This window comes from Candoia aspera, chromosome 5, assembly GCF_035149785.1.
Source record: "Candoia aspera isolate rCanAsp1 chromosome 5, rCanAsp1.hap2, whole genome shotgun sequence".
NCBI lineage: Eukaryota > Metazoa > Chordata > Lepidosauria > Squamata > Boidae > Candoia > Candoia aspera.
In genome coordinates this window covers 46,126,988-46,152,549 of record NC_086157.1, presented here as the reverse complement: position 1 = coordinate 46,152,549, position 25,562 = coordinate 46,126,988, and the positions used below count along the sequence as shown (strand labels likewise).

The following is a 25,562-nucleotide window of genomic DNA, read 5'->3' as shown; positions in this document are numbered from 1 at the left end:
TTTGAGGTGTCACAACCATATGGCTAAAAGCTGCACATCATCTTTCCTACTGTTCTTCCAAAGTTCTACCATTGTTCAAAGAAATAGTTTCCTCAGCTTCACAATGGCATTTCCCTTTAATACATAAATTTGTATGTGCACTTTCCCATAATACATGCATTTTTGTACTCATATTTTTAATTTCCTACATTACAAATTTCAGAAAAATTGGGATATTAGCACATAACTGTATTGCTGTTTACATGCTTCTTGTATTATAAATGTTTGAATTCACATTGGGTTATTAAAATTTAGGTATATATACTTTTTAATACGCTGGTATTAAAATTTAGAAAATTGAATCTTCCCCCCCCCACTCTGTCCTTATTTTTCTGCCTGCCTAAACTTAAACCAGTATGCTGCTAGTAAGGAACACATGTTCAACAGATAAGCAATTTATCTCCCAACATGTGGGATTTTTTTTTAAATTACCATCACCTCTTGCAGAAAAGAGCTCATCAATAGCATTGATTGCTGATGCTGTAATCTTCCAATCACCTCATTAACTCAAATGGCTATATGTGGGTCACTCTGAAGGATGAGTCTCTCTGTGTGTGTTCTTTCTATTGCTAAATTTATGTCCCTGTCAAATCCAGCATCCTGTTGCTCCAAATGAACAAAAAAGTATATTGAAATTGATGTTAAAAATTAACAGGCAGCAAGATTTCCATGCAAAACCTATCCTTTGAACTTAGTTTACTAGCTGTATCTTTCCTCCATAGTTTGAATCCTTTATTTTCACATGGCCCTGATGAATTTGAAAAGAAACTATGTTTTTAGCTACATCATCACCTATGAAAGAAGTACATATTTTCCATTTGTTTTCAGTGAAGGACTTTGAAAATGTTCCAAAGGTTATGAATTGAAAGCCCATGCCATGTTAGCCATGATGATATGGATAATTTAACAACAATGAAATTTAGATAGGCTTTGATCTGTACCAGCAAATTTCTTTTATGATTTTGATTAACTTAATTTAAGATCATCCAAATTCCTCTTAGTACCTAGATGTCCAACTCAGAGTGACTTATAATTGTGATGACATATTTGCAAAGGAACTCCACTGCTATATGAAAGCCAACAAGCTCAGAAAAGATAGGTCATGCAGAGAAAGTAGAACTATGGAGCAGATAAAAATAAGTTGTTACCGGGATAAATCTATAATTTATGCCTGCAATATGGCTACTTGTTAATCAGAGACAACAGGTTATTTCTTTCTTCTATCTTATGATGGCCACTGCTTCCTCCTGCCATCTGCAGACTGTAGAAAACACTGCTTGAAAGAGAGTGAGAGAGAAAGAAAAGTGGGAACATGTCCAGTATAACAATGTCTTTGTTTTCTGTGATACAGAAAAACAAGGACATGTAGCAAGAATAAGTTGGTAGCAATGGCAGCTTCCTCCTTGCCAGGTTCACACACTACAAGGTGAAGGCTGTAAGGAGATTTCACTTCCAGTTACCTGTAGCAGCTGTCAGAGATGATCATAAGCCCGGGAATGGGGTGGCATCTGCATATATAGTGCTAATTAAGGGGTCAACTATATAAAACTTCACAATACAACTTTGTTTTGGCAACATAGTTTGGGAGTGAGAATCAGGACTTGGCCGTGTTTTTTTAAAACAATCCCGTGACTATTTCACTTCACTGTAGAAGGAACAAATCAACCATAATGCCCCCATTCATTCCCCATCTTAATTTTAACTTTTGTAAAGATCAAGTGACTGAAATTCCAGACTGTTGTTTTATTAGCAATCCCCAGGAACCATTTCCATGTATATATCCTTTATTATCTTCTCAGTTAATTAGATTAGTTCACAGCAACAGAACAAGGCCACATTGGTTATATCATATGAAAAAGTGTGCTGGAAGATAACATTTAATTCTGGAAGAGAACGTTTCACTTAGGGCAAGGTGCCAGCGTGGCCCAAATAGTTGCAAACTTCCTTAAAATAACTCAAGAAAATCTAACACAAAATCCCATACGGGAAGGAAGAATAAAGTATGCCACTACTATGAAAGAGTAAAATGAAATAAAAATATTTTTGTTTTAAGAGGCTATGGCAAGAGCTATAAGAAAAAAAAATGGAACTCAAGAAATAAATAAAGGTAGGCAACAAGAAGATGAATAAAAGGTGAATAAAAAAGCTAAGAAGGAAACAAAAAGACCAGGACACATCCTCTCCAGCAGCTTACACCCAGATAAGTGGGGATTAATGCCAGACAATCAAGCATAAAACAGGACCCTAATCAAGGAACTACCAAGGAGGAAGCCACACCCCCACCAGCACTGGCAGGGCAAGCTCTTGTACATTAATAGGGAGCAAACCCTACACTCGCTGGCATGGATGATGTTACCTAGGAGGGTAATGAAATGTCTGCAAGCCAACAACCATGCTCAGAGAGCACCAAGGACTCCACAGAAGATGAACTGCATGCATTTAATGACAAATAAGAGCCTCTAGTAGGAGAGCAGTTCAAGGAGCCTGTACATAAAATGCCCACTGTTTTCTATCAGTTTATGCATTCTTTCTTCACAGTAAGTAATCTAGACGACATTTTCTGGGTCAAAAATAATGACTTGCCTCAAGCACCTAAAAGTGTGGTATTCTTATACCTGCAGTTTAGAGACTATATTATTGATTCTCATCACATAAATATAGTAAATATGTAACATATAAATTCTATGTGTGTGTATGTTGGTGGGCATATAAATTGAGGAATAAGAGCTATTAGTTGCTTTATATCTAAAGGAAAAAAAAAATCCCTGTCTTTAAAACACCATAATGAAAGTTGTATAGAAACTGATACTGTTAAACAGTATCACCCAACCAATATATTTCACCCACTGGAACTATTGCATAATATTGTTTAAATAGATAAATTGAATAGGTCTCATGCAAGACTATCAATATCACACAAGTTCTCATGAGATTATCAAAATATAAGATGTCAGAGATGTTTAAAATTATTTTGGGTGGTTAAGGGTGCCATGGGGATGGTGTCCAGGTGGCATTTTGACACCCATAGTGCTGCAATCTAAAGACAAGACATAGATGCCTTGTCAAATCCTTTCTTAGGGAAGGTGCTTGAGATAGTGATGGCAGTGCAGCCTGTGAGATTATTTATGAATCTGAATATTTGGACCTATTCTAAATTACTCTGCCTTGATCACACTGAAACTAACTATTCACTAACTATTGAAAGTTAGTCAGCTTGGATCACTCTGATGGTTGCTTTTATTGGGAGAGATACAGGACTGTGCAGTTTTGTTGATACTCTTTGATGTATCCATGGGGGGCTATGGAACCCCGCTAGAATAGTTCAGCGGGCTTAGAGTTTGGGGTACTGTACAAGAGTGGTTCCACTCCTAACCTACACAATGGCATCCAAAAGACTGTATCCTGGCTTCATGGCAATTAATTTAGATCCCAAAAGGATCTAGTCCATCCAGAGTTGAAGCCATTGGGAGTGCCCATTAGGAGATCTGGAATGAAGTGTAATCATCAGTATGCTGAAGATATTCAACTCGAGATGATACGTCTCTGTATTACCTAAAATGGGAAAGGATTATTGTCTCAATGCAGTAATGTCCTGCATGAGAATCAATAATTGATGTTGAATTCTAAAAATGAAAGTACTGGGGATCAACAGTTCTCTTTTCCAAAAGTGGAGATAATCCTTTATCTGATGGAATAGTTGTGTTGTCCAAGTATAGGTTCAGTTTTACTCTTATCAATGAAAGCTCAAATAGTTTCCATAGCTGCTTTTCTGGATTCTGCTGGTTTATATCAGTTAAAGATCTGTTTGTCTAGGCTTTTGGTACTAGTCAGTGAGACTAATTAGGTTGAAAGAGAGCAACTAAACCAAGGTTCCCAAGATTGATAATACTCTAGTATAGCATTATGCAACCTTTTATATATGTTTGATTACAGCCCAGATCAGCTCCCAGTTGGCTGGACCCAGAATAAAATTATTCAGATGTACTGAGGACTTCATATATGAGATCAGATAAAATGGCTTCCATTGAGTTTCAACTGGCAGGCAAATTAGGACACTGGCATTTTGTTTTCATTGTTTTCCATGATCTGACCTGCAGTTAGCCTTCTAATGTGTCTACAATGAAATTATCTTACTCAATTTATCTATGTTCCTTTGTTCTTGCCTTGCTTCACAATATCCCATGCAATCTTGTGAAAAATCTCTCCCTTTTTCTCCCCCTTCCTCTTGTTTTACACATTATTACCTTCCCTTTTGGGGCATTACACTTTAGCTAGTAATATTAATGATGTAGCTGTTTAGATAGTCACCAAATAATTCATTAACCTTAATGTTGAGTCAATTTGCCTACATGTAAACAACAGCAATCTGGATCAGCCTTGCCATATTGAAAAGACAGAGCAGCTGCTGGGTAATTGCACAACCAGTCTAAAAGCTGAATTATCTGACACATTTGTAAAAGCAGGATATAGCTAAAAGATGACATACCTAGCATACACTCAGCAGAGATAAACCTACCTCCAGTCTAGCACTGAAAAACAATAATACAGCCTGTTTCCTTCAAGATGGAATAAAAGTCTACTGTAACATTATTAACATTATTAACAGTTATGCTTTTGAGGGAGATGTACAGTATAATAGCAGAGATGAATAAGCAATTAGACAATAATACAATAGTTAATTTTATTTTTGCTTGTGCATTAATGTGAATAAAATCAATGCAAACTATGTAAAGGTCTCACAAACAATTGATTGAGGCAAAATTCTACTTGCATGGAATTTCCACTAGACTAGGATATTTTCTGCCTATGGCAGTACAGGCAATAGTCATCTCTATCTGAGCCAAGACAAGGGGTATGGAACTCAAAAAGTAAGCTAAGTTGACATATGAGGCAGAAAGTCCAACAAATGGCATTCACCATCTCTAGCAGTTAAAGCACAAAAATAGTAAGCGAAGACAACTAGCAATGTACAGTCTTGTCATCTTACTGAAAATCCTTTTATGACATCTGCTGCCTCTGTCTTTGCTTAATGGGAGGGCCAGCCTTGCTCACATGGGTTAAGAATAGTTACCCATGTGTGCATTCTGCCATGGAGTCTCTCTTACAAAATAGCTGCATAGTATGTATGTATGTATGTATGTATGTATGTATGTATGTATGTATGTATGTATTAGACAGATTTATATGGCCATCCAGCTCACACATGGTGACTCCAGGTGGCTTACAGAATTAAAATCAGTAAAACAAAACACACACCCTACGGCGGCAACAAACACACTCATACTAACTACTTGATTGGCTCCTTAGTGACCTGGGGTCCCCAGGCCCACTGATAATCACATCTTCAGGGCTTTCCAGAAAAGGAGCAACGAGAGGGCCAATCTTATCTCTGGGGGAATGATGTTCCAAAGGGAGGGAGCCACCACAGAGAAGGCCCTTTTCCTTGGCCCCATTAGATGTACTTCCCTAACTGAAGGGACCCGCAACATTCCCTGCCTCCCCGCTCTGGTGGGTGGGGTGGATGTGACTGGGGAAAGGCAATCCTGCAAATAACCTGGCCAGAAGCCATGTAGGGTTTTAAAGGTGATAACCAGCACCTTGAATTGGACCTGGAAGCAAATCGGCAACCAGTGTAGCTCCAGCAGAACAGGTGACACATACACAAATCTAGGCTTGCGCAAAACTATGCAGGCCACTGCATTTTGAACCAACTGAAGCTTCCAGGTACTCTTCAAGGGCAGCCCCATATAGAGTACATTACTTTAGTCCAAATGGGAGGTGATTAGGGTGTGGGTGACTGTGATCTTAATAGTAAGGTTCTTGGGAATACATGTACAGTACTGTTAATTGTTGTCATTCCCATCCATTCCCACACAGTACAAGAATAGATAGTAGAATATAATATGTTAATCTCTTTACTTTCAGTTCACTGGAATCTAGTAGTTCCTTGTTGATGCTACAAAAATGGAGGATACAGTATGTTGTATCTGGCAGTTATGCTGTTTTCCAAAATTGAAGTGTTTCCAGTGAGGAGAGAGTACAATAGAAAGAGGGGGCAATGAAGGCTGAGAAGGAGAAGAAATGAGAGATAGATGTTAGTTTTCATTTTCTGTGAAACGAGCATCCTTCCCCCCCCCCTGCCTTTTTCACAAAGAGTATTTGAATTCCCAGAGGTCAGTCTCCCTTGAGACACCCTTGCCTTTGTTATTAAAAACAAAAAAGTGAACAAAATCTTCACTTATTCATCACCATTCTTCTGCAAATGATCACATGACCATGCAACATTATAATTGTAAGAAGGCAAAAGAACGAAGAAGATGAATCACAAGCCCTTGGGTCTTCAGTGTGCGGGCATGCTTTTTCTCAAAAGTAAAAGAAAAAATATATATACGTCAAAGATCACCAGTCAGCAGCAAAGTAAGGTGCTTGAGTTTTCACTATCTTCAGCTTGGTTCTTCTTTCTTTCCCCTTTTTGTGTTCTTCTCCTTTGAATATTGCTTGACTTTAAAGTCACCCCTTCCCCAATGAATGGGGTAAATTCAAAGGGGAGTAATTATTTAACATCAAATAACTATAAACAGCAGCTAAGTCCTCCCCTTTTGTTATGCATTATGAAAAATGAAACCAGATGATTCTCAGGATATATCAGAAAAATCTGGCTCAATTATATTCATAGAGAGGCAGAGGGAAAGTGTTCCCGATAAAATCCTGAATCCTTTTGCAATCAGATGCCCTATGTTTAAGGAATGATAGTAAGATGATAGTAAGACCAACTCCAAATCCATTATAATATATACAGTACAGTAGCTATAAATATAGATTTACATTAATCAACTCTTAGAAAAAAGATAAATCAGACATTACAAATCCGTAACTCATTGTTGAAAATCATAGACCTGCTTCTGGATTTTCTTGTGTTGAAGATCTGTCCTCTGGGGATAATAAATATGTGGAAATGGGTAAAATCCAATATTTCTACTCCCTATATCTGTCAGGCATTCGTTACTGAGTCTATTCACATATGTGTTTATATAGAGCCAGTCTGGTCTAGTGGTTAAGGCACTGGGCTAGAAACCAGGAGACTGAGAGTTCTAGTCCTGCCTTAGGCATGAAAGCCAGCTGGGTGACCTTGGGCCAGTCCCTCTCTCTCAGCCCAACTCACCTCACAGGGTGGTTGTTGTGGGGAAAATAGAAGGAGGCAGGAGTATTAGGTATGTTAGCTGCCGTGAGGTATTTATAAAAATAATAAAGGCAGGATAGAAAATTAAATAAATAAATAAGGTCTACAACTTTCAGAGAGCCAGTCTGGTCTAGTGGTTAAGGCACTGGGCTAGAAACCAGGAGACCGTGAGTTCTAGTCCCACCTTAGGCATGAAAGCCGGCTGGGTGATCTTGGGCCAGTCACTCTCTCTCAGCCCAACCCACCTCACAGGGTTGCTGCTGTGGGGGAAATAGGAGAAGGAAGGAGTATTAAATATGTTCGCCGCCTTGAGTTATTTATAAAAATAATAAAGGCAGGATAAAAAATAAATAAATCAACTTACAGTATATGCACATATTACTGTATTGTGCAAAACAAAGAATGCACAGAGCTTAGAGGCAGAGACAGTAAAGGCATCATCCTGCTCTCCTCTTCATGCACTTATGCGTAGATTATATGCCACCTCCACAGTATAGTCCATCAAGGACATTCATGTAGCTGTAGGGAAAGCCCAGTGAGGGAGTGGGGAAAAGAACCCATTGCTGCCATAAAGGCCTTACAGTATCATAACTCTGTACAGTTTCAGAATGGGCTCTGCACTCTGTATGGGCTCTTACTTTGTAAGATGTATTTTTGAGCAAAGACGTTACTTAAACTCATAATCTTTACTTAAACTTACTAGAACTGATATAAATATGGGTGTCTGCCAATGATGACGCATGGATGATGATATCACCAGACAAATGCTGTGACTTACATTCTTGCATTAGATGACATGATATAAGCATATAATTGTGGCATTTGTTGGATTACCACAGCTTGTTATAGACATTGCCAAAGCAATATGCTGTTCCTCCAAAGACAGCTGAAAGAGTTTGGGCCTCTGTTCTTTATACCGATACGTCAGAGATTTGTGGACAAATCCAGCATTACACAGATCTGCACAATGTCTATTGCAGCCACCATTCTTATTTACCCATTTTTATTTATTTATCCATTTAAGCCTGCAATTTTAAAAAACTGCAGTAAAGCAATGAAATTTTATTTAAATGTATTTATTTACAGTTGGATAGCAACTTCAGGATCATTTGAACTGTGGCTGTTTATTTCCATGTACTCCACATTCCAAATTACAGAAAGTATTAAAAAAACAAGAAAGTGAAGAAAACTTAACGTTCAGAGAGAACTTGGTGCAAAATGTATTATGTTTGGCCTACTAACTCCTAGAATTCTTAGTTAATTGGAGAATGCTGGATTAAGGAAGAAAGTTAACTGTAGAGGTAGAAAAAAAAAACCCTAACTGCCTACAAGACAACAATAGAAATAAATTAATAAAATTATCAGAAAAAAAGATTTGGAAACTGAAAAAAGAGAACTGTAGTTGGTAAACTCTGTGTGCATGTGGGCATAATTAAAGGATATATTTTTAAAACTTATTTCTATTGACTTTAAAAATGTGTGATTTGTTTTCTGAGGCTTTATCAATTGCTCCTGCCCTACTTTCAAGGCATAAAAGAATAACAGACACCCACAAACAAAAAAGAAAAACTGGAGTATTTGCACTTGGCAGGTGGGCTATGTTCATTATTAGGAAAATAGCAACTTACTATTGTGATGAATTCCCTACTGTTTATAAACAAATTCTATCTCGGACCCAGTCAACTGAAGGACAACCCATTTCCTATGAACAATCAATCAGGTGCTAGTTTTAAGTTGTTGCTGTTGTTGTTAAAGCAGTCATCCTCTATTGTACAATAGTCCATTGTTAGGTGAGACATACAAAATTGTGCAGAACAGATATGCAAGATTAAGCAGCAAACTGGCCACAGCATTCTGTTTTTGGTGTACTGAGGCAACCTGCCACAGATTCCTGAAAAGTCTACAAGTTTCATTCCAAGTTTTGAAAATATTTTTGATCTAAAACCATCTTGATCATCAGGTACTTTCCTGTTCTAACTAAAGCTTAGCTTGGTCATGCAACTGCAAACCACCATTTTCCAAAACCCTCATTCAAATTGCTTTTGAGATACACTGTTCAGTGAGATGCTACACTCAGTGCTGTATTACATTTGGCTGGAAGGATGAGTTCCTATGATTGAATAATATCCTATTCAAAATATAATCAACCATTTCTTTAGATTTCTATCTCATCTTGCATAGCACTTCCTCCTCCAATTTTATCCCCACAATGACCACTCTGTGGTGCGTTGGGCTGAGGTAGCATTGTCCTTGCCTAGTTCTTACACAAAGCTTATCAATGCATTATGCAATGAGAATTTTGATTTTCAGCCAGCTTGCTGCAAAGTCTAATGCTGATTTGGGCTGAGAGGTCATGACTGGGCCAAGTTCACCAAAGTGGCTTCCATGCCTAAGGAAGGACTAGAATCTGGGTCTGTTCCTAGTCCAGCACTGTAACCATTACACCTGGCACTCTGAAAAGTTCCATGTGAATATATACTACAATATATGGTTCTCAATTAGTCAGAGTGCTTTAATTTGTAGGAACACTAGGTCCTGCAAAGTGTCCTTAGGCTTGCCTTGGAGAGAAAAAAATAGGCAGCATATTTCTGGAGTATTCATTTGCAGCAGAACTAATTTCTCTTTCATCTGTCTTACAAACAACATGTTAAAGAGAGGGGAAATCACAACACCATTTAGAGATAGAGTTTTCTTTTACACAATCCAGTTTGCATTATGAGTGCTAAATATAATTAAGCAAAACAGACCTGGCCCCAAGTATTTCACTAGTCACACGATATGGCATGTTATATACCACCACCACCCTTTTTTGTCGTCGTTCATTCAAGTCAGTGTTGACTCCTGGCAACTGCCTGGACAAGTCCCTGCAGTTTTCTTGGCAAGATTTCGGAAGTGGTTTGCCATTGCCTCCTTCCTAGAGCTGAGAGAGAGTGACTGGCCCAAGTCACCCAGCTGGCTTCGTGCCTGGGGGACTACAACTCCTGGTCTCCCGGTTTCTAGCCTATACCAAACTGGCTGTTGTTATATACACTCACAAGTAACATTTTACCATTATCACAAAGTGTGTATGCAAAGATTCAAGGAGTATAAAATATTTTCACTGGGAATAGAAGTAAACAATTTTTTTTAAAGCAAATCTGGTTTTAGAATCAGACTGAAGGGTTAGGAAGAATCTTGAAGATCTCTTCCAGTCCCCTGTTCAGTGCAGGAATGCAGTGCTACCTTTCTTTCAACTTCTATTTCTGACCTCCAGCCAAGGAGAATCCACCACCTCCCAATGTAACCTGCTCCACTGTTGAACAGTTCTTGATGTTAGGAAACTTTTCCTGATGTCCAGCCAAAATCTACTTACTAGTTAATTTTAATTTATTCTCCTGTTTTCAGGAATAACTTTGAACAATTCTGTCCCATTTTCTATATGACAGGTGTTCAAATACCTGAAGACAGCTATATGACAGACAACCACAGTCTTTTCCAAGTTAAACATTTCCAACACCTCCAACCATTAATTATAGGGGATTTTCCCTCTTCCAGATCTGGTTGCATTCCACTAGATATACTCCAATTTGTCATTGTCCTTCCTAATGGTGCCCAGAACCAGGTACAATATTCTAGTTGCAGTCTGACCAATGCAGAATAGAGAGAAGTTATGACTCTTTTTTGATCTTGGCACTGTTCTTCTTTTGATGCAACCTGTGATCACGATTTCCTGCAACTACATCACGCTGTTGGCTCATGTTCAGCTTGTGATCCACCAAAGAACCCATATGCTTTTCACATGTACTGCTGTCCACTGCCCAGTATGGTCCTCCCTCTTAACTCATGGCTTTGATTTTTCCTTTCTAAATGTAGGACTCCTAATTTTTCTTCGTTGAGAATTATCTTGTTGGGCTTTGCCCAATATTCTAGTTTGTCAAGATCCTCCTGAATCTTGATACTGTCTTTTAAAGTGTCTGCTATCTCCCTTATCTTTCTGTCCCCTGAAAATCTGATAATCATATTCTCTAACTCAAAAGCATTTATAAATATGTTGAACAGTTTAAGGAATGAATATGCTTACAGATGAAAGATGTGATTCACTTCAAAGATAGGAGTGATTCACTTCAAAACACAGCAATAAAGCTATTATTCTATAAAGGTCACTGGTGTTTTGTTGTCTTCTTTCCAATTATGAGTGCTGTCAGTATGGCTAGTACTGTGCTGGAAGTTTATTTTGTATTTCTTTCTACCATTCTCATTTAATTTGAAAAGTTATCGTTTCAAACGCAGACGTTTTTACTTAGGAAAATGAAATCAAATGCAGAGATATTGCTAACCGTGCAAATAAAACAGATCTTGGATCACAAGCTGAATATGAATATGAATATGAATCATCAGCTAAATAGGCAAATGTAATTTTAGGCTGCACCCATGTGCATCCACAGGTGGGGTCAATAAAAGTCAAGATGGCAATCACAAGTGTGTGATCAAAGCCTCACTCCTTTTGTAAATCATCACGTGCATGAGCAAAGGTGTGGAGCTTCGATCCAGAAGGCATGACCACTACTTTGACTTTTTTACTCTTCACTGGACACCTTGCTGGCTGAACCAATGGAAGTCTAGTTGCCAACTTATGGGAAGTCAGAGTTCCACTATATTCTGCATTGGTCAGATGCCACTTCAAGCACTGTACCCCTGGGCACCACACTTTAGCAACTGGAGCAGGTATGGAAAAACTAACATGAAAAATGAAAGAACTAGGAACTAAACCTAATGAGGAAAGACTGGTTTGTTTTACTATCAGAGCATGCAGCTGAGGGGAGTCATAATATCACTTTCAAGTACATCAAGGGATATCTCACAAAACAACACCAATAACTGTTCTGTATTGCCTAGGGAGCAGGACATGGAATAATCTTAAATATAGGAAGTATACAAATTCCAGTTGAATGTTAGGACAAACGTCCATGTGGTAGAGTAGCTCAGTAGTAATAACTGAAATAAAACAAACCCCAAACCAGCATTGTTCTCTACAATAGTCAAGTAAGGATAGACAGACAGACAGACACATACACACATATATACGCGTGCACACATACACACTCACACACTTGTTTGGAAAAGAGGAAGAAGTTTGGAAAACTGAAAGATACGTAGATTTGGCCCCGCAGTACATATATGCTCTCATTGTTCTTGGGGTGGGAAGTAAAGGGAAGAAAAGGAGAAAAGAGTCAATACCATCCTAAGAACTCAGTGAACTGACTGAACATTGGCAAATTGGCAATCTGTAAGTTCAAGCATGAAGTAGCAGCAGTAACAGCCCCTCAACAGTTTACAAACGAAAGTTTGATCCAGCTTTGCTGCAACAAAATTCACAAATATTTGGAAAAGTCAGCATGGAAGATAAAAGATGCTTGTGCCTTATTACTGGGCGTTAGAAAACAATGGGCAATTGCTGGTCCCAAAATATTTCCTGAAGAGAACCAGCACCATCATTCTCCACCCAAGGCTGAGTGTTCTCTGCTCTGAGCTGTCTTTGCATATAGTAGGATTTGCCTGGATTTGTTGCCTGGCCACTTGAAAGCTGTGTTAACTTAATAGATAAGTTACAACAAATGCATAAATGGTTGTCATAGTTCCTGACTGGCATGATAACTACCTTGACACCCAGGAAGCTTGCTAAGACTCTTGTTTTTAGATGTCACATTCTTTTCCATTATTATAAAGGATGTGTTCCCCTGATTTTCTATATTGTGCAGATCAATGATGTGCCCAGGAACATTCCATTTCTGTGGTTTGGTGTCCAGGACATAAGTAATGTTTTGTTTTATGTTGGTCTACCAATAGATCAGCAAGTCACAAGTCATCATGGTAACACAGAGAAGAATTGATATTTGGCTTCTAGAATGTTGGCTGGAATAGCCATTCTTCATTCACATGGCTGTACTCAGAACACTATTTTATGTATATAACATCAATGAATTATTTTCTCTCTGCTCTTGTTGCTTTGATGCCATCAGTCTGGAGTTTTAGGTAACACAAGTGCTAACATCAGAATAAACATTGTCAGGTCTAATATGAAAGGTTGGCTGTCAGTGTTGTGATGATGCTCCGTCTTTTGGGAGATAGATGGCATCCTGCTTGACTTGCCACATGTGACAAGAGCTTGTTAAATTATTCAGGGGAAACAATGAAAAGATGTTTGCATAGTGCACTGTGTTTTATGTCTTGATCACAAGCCTGATGCTTTCCTTACAACGCAAAATGCAAAGAAGTTCAAAGAATTTCTTTAAAATTACAAATTATAAATTGTAATAAGTTGACTACATATTCCTAAGACTCCATTCTGATTTAAGTATCTCATAAAATTGAACTATAAATTCTATGCATAGATAAATTCCAATTTTGGATGTGGTACCAATCCATGTATTAGATTATAGTCTAAGATGCTTTCCTATCTCCACTGAGCAAACAAAAAGATACACATCTGAGATGAATGGATTGAATAAAAATGGGAGCATGACTTTGGATCCAGCATTTTCCAGTGAACTTGTGTGCTCCAGGTATGTTGAATTTCAATTCTCATAATGCCTTAGTCATGCCGGCATTATGAAGCCATGGAAATCAAGGTCCAATACAACTGGAGGGCCTCACCCTGGAAAAAGCTGTTCTAGAACTATCAAGTCAGACTATTTTTCATTTTATCTGGCCTACTGATGTCTAACAAGACTTGCCATATCTCTCCAGCTCCACGGCCGAAGTTTTAAGATTACCTGCTATCTATCAACTAAAAGGCCAAGAGAAGCTGGAGCTGCTCTGAATGAATCCCAGCATCTTTTAGGTGCAAACTATGGGATTTGTTACTGCATTTTGATCCATGTCAAAAGTTACCTTCCAATCCAAAATTCAGCAATGAAATCTTTTTTTTCTTTCCAGATTCCTTCTCCAAAATTAGAGGATAAATAGTTTCAGTGTGAATGATTCTATTTAAATGTGTGGGTGTTTTGTCATATATCTGGCTGCACAGTAGATATACTAGATGTGTCAGCCACAGTGGAGGTTGCTCCATCCTATAAAGATCTGGAAAAAAAAAAAATCAGAAAGGAGCAAGCAAGTGGACGTGCTCTAATAAAGAACATCCGGGACTGACAAAGGCTTCTTAGTATTCCATATCATCAAGTTATGAGATTATCCGCTGTAAAATGTAATAATGGTTATGACCACAGACAGCTTTAAAAGATGATGAGTCAGTCACAGAAGACAAAATATTACAGGCTATATGTCATTTCATGAAATCTTCATGTTCAGAGGGAGTGGCCTCTGGAAAACATTTGGCTAAAGATACACATTGTCTTCAAGCCCACCTGGAGAGATTCCTAGAAGTATTTGGTTGACTATTAAGGAATGTGGGATTTTTATCTGACTCAGCAACTTCTTGGGCCAAGTAAGGTAACAGAAATGATAGACTTCTAGCAAATCAATCCACCTTCCTCACTTTCTGAAGAACAAACTACGTTAAGTGACAAAAAAAGATGAGAATTAGGATTATGTTGTCCATGGAGTAAATATTTTCCAATAAAGCATTCTTATACTGAAATCATACCTCAATAGGTAGAATGAAACTGCCAATCATCATCATCATCATCATCATCATCATCATCATCACCCAGTGAGGCACTACTTTGATGTGGTTGTGGGGCTTGATAGGTAGATAAAAATGCCAAATCCATTCTAAACATTTGGCTGATTGTGTGATCAATCATTATAAAAATAAATATCCTCCAGAGTTGGTATTAATATTGGAATGAAATTTCCCTGATGCAAATAGGTCATTCCCAAGGGCAATAGCAGCTGGAAGGGAGATTTTAATTGTAATTCCAGCATGGCAGTAATACCATGGTTTCTCCTGTACTGCTAAGTATGTTTGTTGATGTGTCAGCAATCATGTTTAGTAAAGTTATACCTGACAGCAAAGAAGTGAAGGTAGTAGTTTTCTTGGGCTAAAAAAGACTTAAAATAGACAATATGATGGAGAATTAAAGAAGACATTAATCCTAGGGAGGAAAGATCATTAAGGTCAGCATATTTTTATGGCAACAAAGGTTAGAATACAATGGTATTCTATGAAACAATGGTATTTTCAGTGGTAATATATAGGTCTGAAAACTGAGTATTGAGAAAGAGTGACAGAAAGAAGATAAACACTTAGGAATTACTAATTTGGAGGCAGTTACTACTGTGAACTGCAAGACGAATGATTCATTCAACCTGTCAGTCAATGACTGACTTCTATTGAGGGGGTGAATTCAAATATTTTGGACATGTGATATGAGCAGATGATAGAGCAAAGAAAACAAAAACACACACTTGGCAAGTGGAAAAGGGGAAAAACAATGAAATCAAAGAAACTGTATGACAGGACTGTGATAGGAAGAGTTACAAGCTACTCCTAGAGATACATTGAAATGGTGAGTGTTTGTCCATGTAGTCACCAGGAATTAAGCCTGACTTAATGCCACCACACTAAATACTGCAAAGTGTTCTCAATATCTGTGCACTGTAAAACTGAACTAAAATTTACTGAAGTCCATTATCAGTCCAAACAGAATGAAACAGTTGTGTTGCCATTGAACTGGAAACTTAGGAAAATCCAGGACACAAGAAGAAATACACACAAAGTTCATGAGGCTTAGAAGAGCATTTTGTCTAATAGAAGAACCGGAGTATATGCGATGCTATGAATACTGGTGATTGCCAGTTTATGACATCATGCACACATTTGCTTCTTCCCTCCTTGTCCACCTCTCAGTTTACCCTGAAATTTGGATTGGTGTTCTGATTCATTTTTCCATATATTGATGATCCTTTTATCCTCAAGCCATTCATTCAATGGACTGATGTCCTCAATCCCCACAGTCCCAGCCTATGCCTGTTCTCTAATTTGTTGATCAGCAAGTAGCAAAGTAATAACATAAAAATGGAAATGATGCAATGATGCAATAATATATGGAACAAGGTAAAATAAAAAACAAAAAAGAATGGCATAGTTAGCATCAGAATGAATCACAGGAAGCAATTCTGAGGGAAAGCAGTTGGAACTGACTATGAAAAGTGAAATGAAATAATAAATGAAGAGCTGAAATAGTACAATTTATGATGGCCTGGTAAATATCAAAGGAAAGCCAAGACAAAACCAACTCTGAATAAATAGATTATTGTTAGTAGCCCTCCCATTCCTTAAAGACACCTTAGCTGATACAATGCACATGTAACCAATTCCATGGCAACTAAAGCAGAAGCTAAGCCTTTTCATCATTACCAGAATAATGGTCAAAAGTATCAGGTAAGGACGAGTGCCAGAAAGCCATCTACATTAACTAGGAAACTAATATCCAAAGCTAGTTTGAAATTGTATAATTCTCATAAGTTTGAGTACAAAGGCCATTCAGTCTAAATATTGACTAAATGTGGGCACGCCTGTCCTCATATGTATGATGCCAGATACAAAGACCGTAGGCAGCAAATGAATTTGTTTTAAATTCTCAATTCCTTTTACTGAATAGGTGAGCAATAATAATTATGCTGAAGATAGGATATTGTACCTTGTGTTGCCTCCTTTGCCTTCTCCGAAGCCTCAAAAATTCTTTGTGCTGCCTTGACACAAAATTCACGGCTGCATATTCAAGCAATGCAGCAAAGACAAAGAGAAGACATACAGCCATCCAGATGTCAATAGCTTTTACGTAAGAGACCTGCAAGACAAGGAAGCAGGAAATAAAATCATGGAATCTTGCACTGAGGAATGACAGGTGCGCTTGGGAAGAAGGCTGAAAATGTATACAGAGATGTAGATTGTACACCGAATATTTGTTTTTGGTACCTACAAAAGCTCCACTGAATATTTTTCAATTTTATTATTGCTTTTGAAAGCAGAGAATTTGGTGGAACTCATCAGATAAGCAGGAAAAATGCACACTTCAAACATCTACATTGTTCATTATGTTCTGCTGTTCTTAGGTATTCATTTGTTCCATTCCTTTGGGTGTCAGTTTTAGGAACACAGGAAACAACTTACACTGTATAAGTTATACAGTATGTAAGTATAAGTATAACTTATATACTGTATAAGTATATAAGCATACGTTATATACTTATACAGTATATCTGGAATCCCTATTTGGAAGTGCCAGGTATTGGACCTGGAACTTCTGCATACTAACCATGTGCCCTACCATTGAGCTGTGGGCCTTTTTCTTCACCCTCACTGGCTTGATTGGCCTGCATTCCAATAAAATCTGATTGACTGTGGTGTCTCATTGGTCACCTTTACAGGTCTTCCTTGTATCATGTCTTCAGATGTAGCAAGCAATGATCAATAAGTCACAGTAGCTCCTAGGATTAAATGGAACTGAGGGCAAATGTACAGATACAGATAATTTTTTCCTTCGACCTTTGAAGGAAAAAAAATGTTGCTTTTTAATCTAGCCAAATTGTTTATCAACAAAGCATCAAAGAGATAAAGAATGATAGAAAGAAAAACAAAAGGCATAAAACCAAACATTGGAAAAAAAAAATTGGGTGTGTATATAAAAATATATTTATTAATTTAGTTTTGATGGACATTCAAATAGAAGTTTCTCCTGTTACGTTTTTATAAAAAAGATGATTACTTCCTTCCTTTAAATGAACGAAATATCACAGAGGACACCTAGACTGTGCTGTGGCACTTTTAATATAGCTGTAGTTGGCTTTCTTTGTGGTCCTAAAAATATTCTGCAATAGCTTTATCAGTCTGGCTTATTGTTTTCCTCCTCCATCTCATATATGCATCCACCATATTAGGAATACATAACCACCTGGAAGGCATTCCTGAATCCTCTTATCATTGGAAGTGAAGCCAGAAGGATCAACATTTTATACCGAGCAAAACCACTTCTCATGTGAATAAAGAAGCTGAAGGCAAAAGCAGAAACAAATCCTGACTTGGCTTTTCTTCCTCCCAAAGGTCCAGTTGCTATAATTTTACTCTTGTCATATTGCTCTGAAGAACGGTGAAATTCAAATATAGTAAGATAGCAGTTCTGTCTTGTAGTGCTGTACTATCTGCACTGTGCAATCAGGTATGGGGGCTTCACAGGTGGAATGGTTTGACAAGAAGTGAGTTTTACATATATTAAGATCTGTGACTTTCAGAGTTGTAAGCACATGTGCAAAATGGCCTTGCCTATTTTACCCACTAATTTCTTCCATCTCCATTATAGATGGACCATAAAATCAACGCACAACATGCATGGATATAACATTCTTTAAGGAATCTATTCCAGAGAATCACTTTCACATGTTTGCATTTTTCTAAATAATCAGCATTGTATATACATTCTTCCCAAAGCAGAGCAACATACAGATTTATGCAAAACAAAACTATATAGTGTTATTTTCATTGCTATGTAATAAATAAAACATGATATCCAGGGTATGAAATCCTGCATCCATAGCAACCATGAGCAAAACTCCCACTGGTGTCAACAAGATAAATATTGTATCTCTCAGATCTTGGGGAAGCAGCTATCATACTGACTTTTAGTTTCTCAGGAATCAAAGCTAGATCTTTTGACCAGTATTTGTAGGTGGTTCACTGCTGTGTTCCACGGCATTCTGCAGAGTACAGAAGTGTGACACCATTTATGTATGTTGCTATTGTATAAATAGTAGTTGTGTTACCTAGGGAAGAAAGAGAGAGAAAGAGAAAATATAGGTGCAAGAAACACAATCCAGTGTGGGATGCTGGCAGGTGGTGATAAGGCCACAGAACATTTAACTCTGTTCCTTCTGGAGTTCTAAATAGAATCAGATCTCCATCTGAAAAAAAATGGATTTTATATCCAAATAATTTGGAAAATATGGAGATTTTGCATTCATCCTCCCCCAATTGTGCAATTGTTAATGTAAATTTCCTAAGCACATTTTTAAAAAATTCAAATCACCCTGATTTTGTTGTTAATATATTGTATACATTTGATTATAGGAATCTATATAATTTTAGAGGTTTCTTTATTAAATATGCCTATTAGTATAAATCTATAAATGAAAGATCACTGTGTCTTGCCTCATACCTTTTTGATGTGGTTCATAGTATTTCCTTTAATAATATTTTACAGGGAATATGTACACACAGACACACACACACTCTCTCTCTCCTCCTTCCAGCTTGTGAATATCACAAATGTAGCTGCAGCTAGTCATTTCACAGCTGAAGAACTATCCTTTCCCCTGCCAAACCTGGTTGCCCTAACATTTAGTTGAGATTCTTGTAGGGTTCCTTTCTGTTTTATGAGAATATGATATTTACCGTCATCTTTGATGATCATAGGTTGAAAAGACTGTCTCAGTGCATCAACCACCTCTGTAGATATGTACATTGCTCATTCCAAACAATTTTCAGAAATCAATCCTATTCATGTCTACTCATTGATTAGTGCCTTGTAGTGGCAGTGGTGCATGCATATTCCAATTACACTAAGAGCTATCAGGACTGTAAACTCCGAGAAAGGTCACCCATAATGGGAAGGTCATGGAAGCAGGGTTAGACTAAATACAATCCACTGGAGAAGGAACAGGTCATCCACTCCAGTATTTTACTAAGAAAAGCAAATGGGGTTCACAACCAAGACAGTGTTAACATGCTTGTGGAAGAGGAGCCATTCTCTTGGTCAAAGAGTATCCAATGAACTACTGGGGAAGAGCAAATAAGTGCAAATAACATTTGTTGTTATGATATGGCTGGATTAAAGCCAAAATACATTCAGCTGCTGATGTGATCAGAGATGAAGGAACATTAGATGCTGCAGAGATATGTATACTATTGGTAAATGGAGTGTCAGAACCATGAGCCAAGGAAAGCTTAATGTTGTTAAACTATAAATATTTATTTATTTATTTTCTATCCCGCCTTTATTATTTTTATAAATAACTCAAGGCGGCGAACATACCTAATACTCCTTCCTCCTCCTATTTTCCCCACAACAACAACCCTGTGAGGTGGGTTGGGCTGAGAGAGAGTGACTGGCCCAAGTTACCCAGCTGGCTTTCATGCCTAAGGCAGGACTAGAACTCTCGGTCTCCTGGTTTCTAGCCCATTGCCTTAACCACTAGACCAAACTGGCTCTTTGAATGTTGACATTCTGGGAATCAGCAAAGAGAAATGAATTGAATGGGTGATTTCAAACTACAGCAACTTCTGGACTTCTATTAGGGACAAGAAAACCACAAAAGAAACAAGTAGCCATCATTATTAAGAAAACAGCATAAAATTCAACTTTCAGGTACAACCGCCCAAAATGATAGAATACCTCAATATCTCATCCGACGCAAGCCAATCAATATTATGGTGTTTCTATGCTCTAGAAACAGATGCAGAGAAAGTAGAACAGTTCTATGGTAATTTATAACAACTTATCACAACAGCAAAAAAAAAAAGAAGATATCATGCTAATTATGGGAGGCTGGAATGCTCAAGATTGTCATGTTCACCGTTCCAATGTTGCTGGTACATCGTAACATTTCGCATGTCATTTTACAGATATGTGTTTTATCTGGGAAGGGCGGAGGATTCCATCTCGGGGAGTTGTTATCTGTTGGCTGCTGGGTTGGAATGTGTTTGGGTTATCTCATGTGTTCAAGGTTACTTTCCCAGGATGGCAGTTCAAACGGTTACCAGCACCTGGGGGGGGGGGAGTTTGCAACGGCAGGGCGAGGGGAGGGATTACGTTTGAAGCGAGGGTTTTTAGTTTGTATTTGGCGCGCTTTTATTCATTCTCAGCTTTCTCTGTATTTGCATACTATTCTTACAATAAATCAGATATCATTAAGCACCTGCTTGTGAGTCTGACTCTGTTAGGATAGGCAATCATTACAAAAGCTAAGAATCTAAAAACTTCTTCCATTAGCCCCTTTCCAGATTTATTTTGTGAGGGGAAGTGCTAGCGATGAGCAAACCAAACCCACAAGCTATGGAAAGCGAGGAGTCGAGCAAGGGGGAACCCAATTCTACAGTGGTAAGAACGGAGAGAGTCCCCCCTAGAGAGGCTTCAGAAGTTCGGGAGGGGTCGAGCTTCAGCCTAGGGGACGAGGAGGCTGGAGCCAAGAGAGCCCCTGAACCGACCGGCGAGTCACCGGGCGAGTTGATCACCTGGGATGAGACACAGGGACCCCTACCCGGGACGTCAAGAACATCTTGGAAGCAGCGGTTGTCCCCAACCATGGTGAGGCAAGAGAAACAGGAGGGATCCCAAATCCCTGATCATATAAAACTGCTGGAGGCTAAATTGGAGTCCTTAGAATTTATGTTCTGAAAAATGTCCATGGACTGGGGTCCGTGAGAGAGGAGGAGAGAGGAGTCCAGTCATAGGTACTCGACTCCTTCTTCGCCTCCACCTTCCCCAGAGGAAAGGAGTAGGACCCGACACCGAGAGGAAGTAAGAGCGCTGAGAGTGAGAATTTCCAGGTCCCCTCCTCGAGAGCGGAGACCCTTGGGGGCTACGAGGAAGCCCAATCATCCAGCTGTGACGAAGGGGCAACCCGGAGCGGGGATAAAGGACTTTACCATTAAGTTTGATGGAGATTCAACCAAGCTGTCGTTCTTTCTTACCAATGCAAGAAGTTATATGGATGACTGGGAACAGTGCTTCCATTCAGAAAGGGCCAAGATTAATGCCATTGCCACTAAGCTCAAGGGGCGGGCGGCCGATTGGTACGTGCAGTTGTGTCAATCGGAGGCCCCTGAGTTAGAGGAGTTTGAGGAATTCCTGTGGGCGTTAAAATTACACTTTGAAGACCCATTAGCTAAAGAAAGAGCAAAACAGGCATTGAAGAAACTGTCCCAGGGGCCACGATCGGTGGCAGACTACACTCTGGAATTTAAGGCTTTGGCTGGGAAAGTTGAGGATTGGTCCCAATCCACCTTAATAGAACTTTTTAAGGATGGTCTGAATATGGAGGTCCTAAGGTGGTCACTTGGGCGAGATGATCCAGACTCCTTATATGAGTGGATACAGCTGGCAGGGAAGGCTGAGGATGCCCAAGAAACTTTTGCTCACCGAAGGGTGATGAAAAATGCTAAGCTCAGCAAGGGTTCCCACACCACTGCACCCACTGGAAAGTCCAGGCAACGTGCGTGGGAAGAGGAGAGAGAGCACCGCTATGCGAAGGGACAATGCCTCCGATATGGGAAGGAAGGTCACCGAGCAGCGGCGTGCCCGAAAGGAAAGACCGAGGAACATCCGAGAAAGTCGTCGGGGAAATCTCCCTCTTTACCCAGGAAGATGAAGGCGGCTTTGGCTGAGACTGAGGCAGAGGAAGTCCCTTATTTCAGGGACGAGGGGGAGTCCGATCTGCTTCAGCTGGTGGGAAACGCCAGCCACCTGCTTTAAAGGGCGCCACTGGGCAGGTGGTAGAGGAAGGGCGTGACCACATTTTGGTGAGTGGCAACTATCCCACACTGACAGTGAAAGTGAAGCTAGGCTCCCGCACAAGAACTGTTGAAGTGTGGGCTTTGATCGATTCACGGTGTTCACTTTGCTTGATGCACCCCGACATGGTGGCTGCTTTGGAGTTACCCAGGTTTCCTTTAAAATGTCCAATGATTTTTACCCAGTTGGATGGTTCTATGGTGGGGGGGAAACCAGTCATCCATTTCACGGGCATGGTGGCATTGCAAATGGGCAGCCACTGTGAGGGGCTGCCATTTGTGGTGGCGCCTGTGGGGCATCCCTTAGACATTCTGGGGATTCCTTGGTCCAACAAAACCCATGTATAAATTGGGTGCACAGGACTTTGACTTTTGGGGATGGTTTCTATCAAGCCCCTGGAGAGGACGATGCTCCACAGGCTGCAGTGGGGAGGGCAGCGGCAGCAACCCCACACTTCGCTGTCACCCCACTGGAAGGCTTGCTGGAGCAATACCAGAGTTTTGCAGATGTGTTTGGTGAGAAGGAGTCGGATCAACTCCCACCTCATCGAAAAACTGACTGTGCCATAGAATTAGTCCCAGATGCACAACTACCCAAGCCAAAAATCTATGCCATGACACAAAAGGAACTGGCGGCGCTGCGGGAGTTTGTGGACAAAAACTTGGCCAGGGGTTTTATTGAACCAGCTAATTCTCCAGTGGGCGCCCCCATTTTATTTCGAGTGAAGAAGGATGGGACATTGAGACTTTGTACAGATTACCGTGGATTAAATGCAGTTTCAATATTAAACAAATATCCTTTGCCAATAATAAAATACATGTTAGCACGTCTGGCCAAGGGGAAGATCTTCTCTAAGCTGGATTTGAGGGAAGCCTATTTCCGTATCCGTATACGGGAGGGGGATGAGTGGAAAACTGCTTTCAATTGCCCTCTGGGCTCTTTCCAGTACAAGGTTTTGCCGTTTGGATTGGCAGGGGCACCTGGGGTGTTTATGCAATTGATCAATGAAGTGTTACATGAGCATTTGTTCAAAGGGGTACTGGTTTATTTGGATGATGTTTTGATTTATACTGAAACGGTGGAGGAACATGAGCGCTTGGTGAAGCAAGTACTTAGCAAACCGAGAAAGGCTGAGCTTTATGCTAAACTGTCTAAGTGTGAATTTCATAAGACTCAGCTTGACTATTTGGGGTACAGGATTTCGGACAAAGGTATTAAAATGGTCCCTGCAAAGATTCAAGCTATTCTGGAGTGGGAGCACCCGCGCACTCGCAGGCAGCTCCAGAGTTTTCTTGGCTTTTCCAACTATTATTGCCAGTTCATTCAGGGGTTCGCAGAAATTGCATTACCTCTCACTGATTTGTTACATACGAAGGGGCTGGGGGACACACGAAAGGTGAAGAACCCGGGAGCATTGCTCAGTTGGACGCCTGAATGCCAACTGGCTTTCGACAAACTCAAAAGCCTGTTCACTGCTGAACCTATTCTGCAACACCCTGATCCCACTAGACCCTTTGTGGTTCAAGTGGATGCTTCCGATTTCTCAATTGGAGCACTCTTGCTGCAGGCAGATGCTGCAGGCTGCCTGAAACTCTGTGCGTATTTGTCCCACAAATTTTCTGAGATGGAGAGGCGATGGCATGTTTGGGAAAAAGAGGCTTTTGCAGTCAAGGCTGCTTTGGACACATGGTGCCACCTCTTAGAGGGGGCCAAATGTCCTTTTGAAGTTTGGACTGACCATGAGAATTTGGAAGCGCTCAGTATGCCCTGTAAACTTAGCCTTAAGCAGATCCGCTGGGCTCAATTTTTCAGTCGCTTTGATTTCAAATTGAGATTCATTCCGGGCAAGAAAAACTTCCTGGCTGATGTGCTTTCCTGCTTGCCCCAGGATTTGGTCCAGGTGCCTGATGTTGTGGGTACACTATGGATGGAGCCCCAGTTGGAATTGCAAGCTGTCACTCGCAGTCAGACTCGTGCGCAGCTGCCCTCAGATTCAGTTTCACCGGCTGGGGGACGGCCGGCGGTTCCTTTGCAATTGCAACAAAAGTTTCTCTCCGAACTGAAATCTGACACTTGGTTGCAAGTGAATAGAGACAATGTTACCTTTGACAGAGGCTTCGCTTGGAAGCAGAACCGCCTCTATATCCCTGACAGTTTGCGAAGGGAGGTTTTAAATAGATCTCACGATGATAAGGTTGCTGGTCATTTTGGCTTCGTGAAGACCTTACACCTGGTACGCTGCCAATTTTGGTGGCCTACATTGAGATGTGATGTCAAGGAATATGTTGCTTCGTGTCCTGTCTGTGCCATGTCTAAACGGAAGGGGGGCAAACCACAAGGCTTGCTGCAGCCTGTGGCCAGTCCCTCCCGCCCTTGGGAGGAGATCTCCATGGATTTTATTGTTGAACTGCCTCCTAGTCAGAGAAAGACTGTGATTTTGGTGGTGAAGGACTACTTTTCCAAACAAGCCCATTTCATTCCTGTGCCTCCATTCCGTCTGCTCAGCAATTAGCCCGCCTATTCCTAGTCCATATCTACAGGATTCACGGGAGCCCCTCCCGCTTGGTCACAGACTGCGGAACACAGTTTACTTCTCAGTTTTGGCGGGCATTTTTAAAACTGGTGGGCACTAAGCAAGCATTGTCCACTGCCTCGCATCCGGAGACTGACAGATCTACAGAGGCTCTTAATTCTACTCTTGAACAATTTTTAAGGGCATTTGTCAACTATCAGCAAGACAATTGGGTTGATCTCCTGCCTTTTGCTGAAGTGGCTTACAACAACGCCATCCATCAGAGCACAGGGCACACCCCTTTCCGTACTGTGTTTGGCAGGGATTTTGTTCCCATTCCTGATTTACCTCAACCCACAACACCGCCCTGTTCTGCTTCTGATTG

At 40.0% G+C, this 25,562-nt stretch overlaps 1 protein-coding gene across 2 annotated transcripts in view; it reads right to left on the bottom strand.

Annotated features, from left to right (window-relative positions):
* The window catches only part of GLRA2 (glycine receptor alpha 2), a 149,979-nt gene that overhangs the window by 4,859 nt on the left and 119,558 nt on the right, over positions 1-25,562 (bottom strand). For both annotated transcript variants that reach the window (XM_063304381.1, XM_063304382.1), the window contains exon 8: positions 16,801-16,950. In XM_063304381.1, the coding sequence (XP_063160451.1) occupies positions 16,801-16,950 (150 nt within the window). The remainder of the gene's footprint in view (positions 1-16,800; positions 16,951-25,562) is intronic.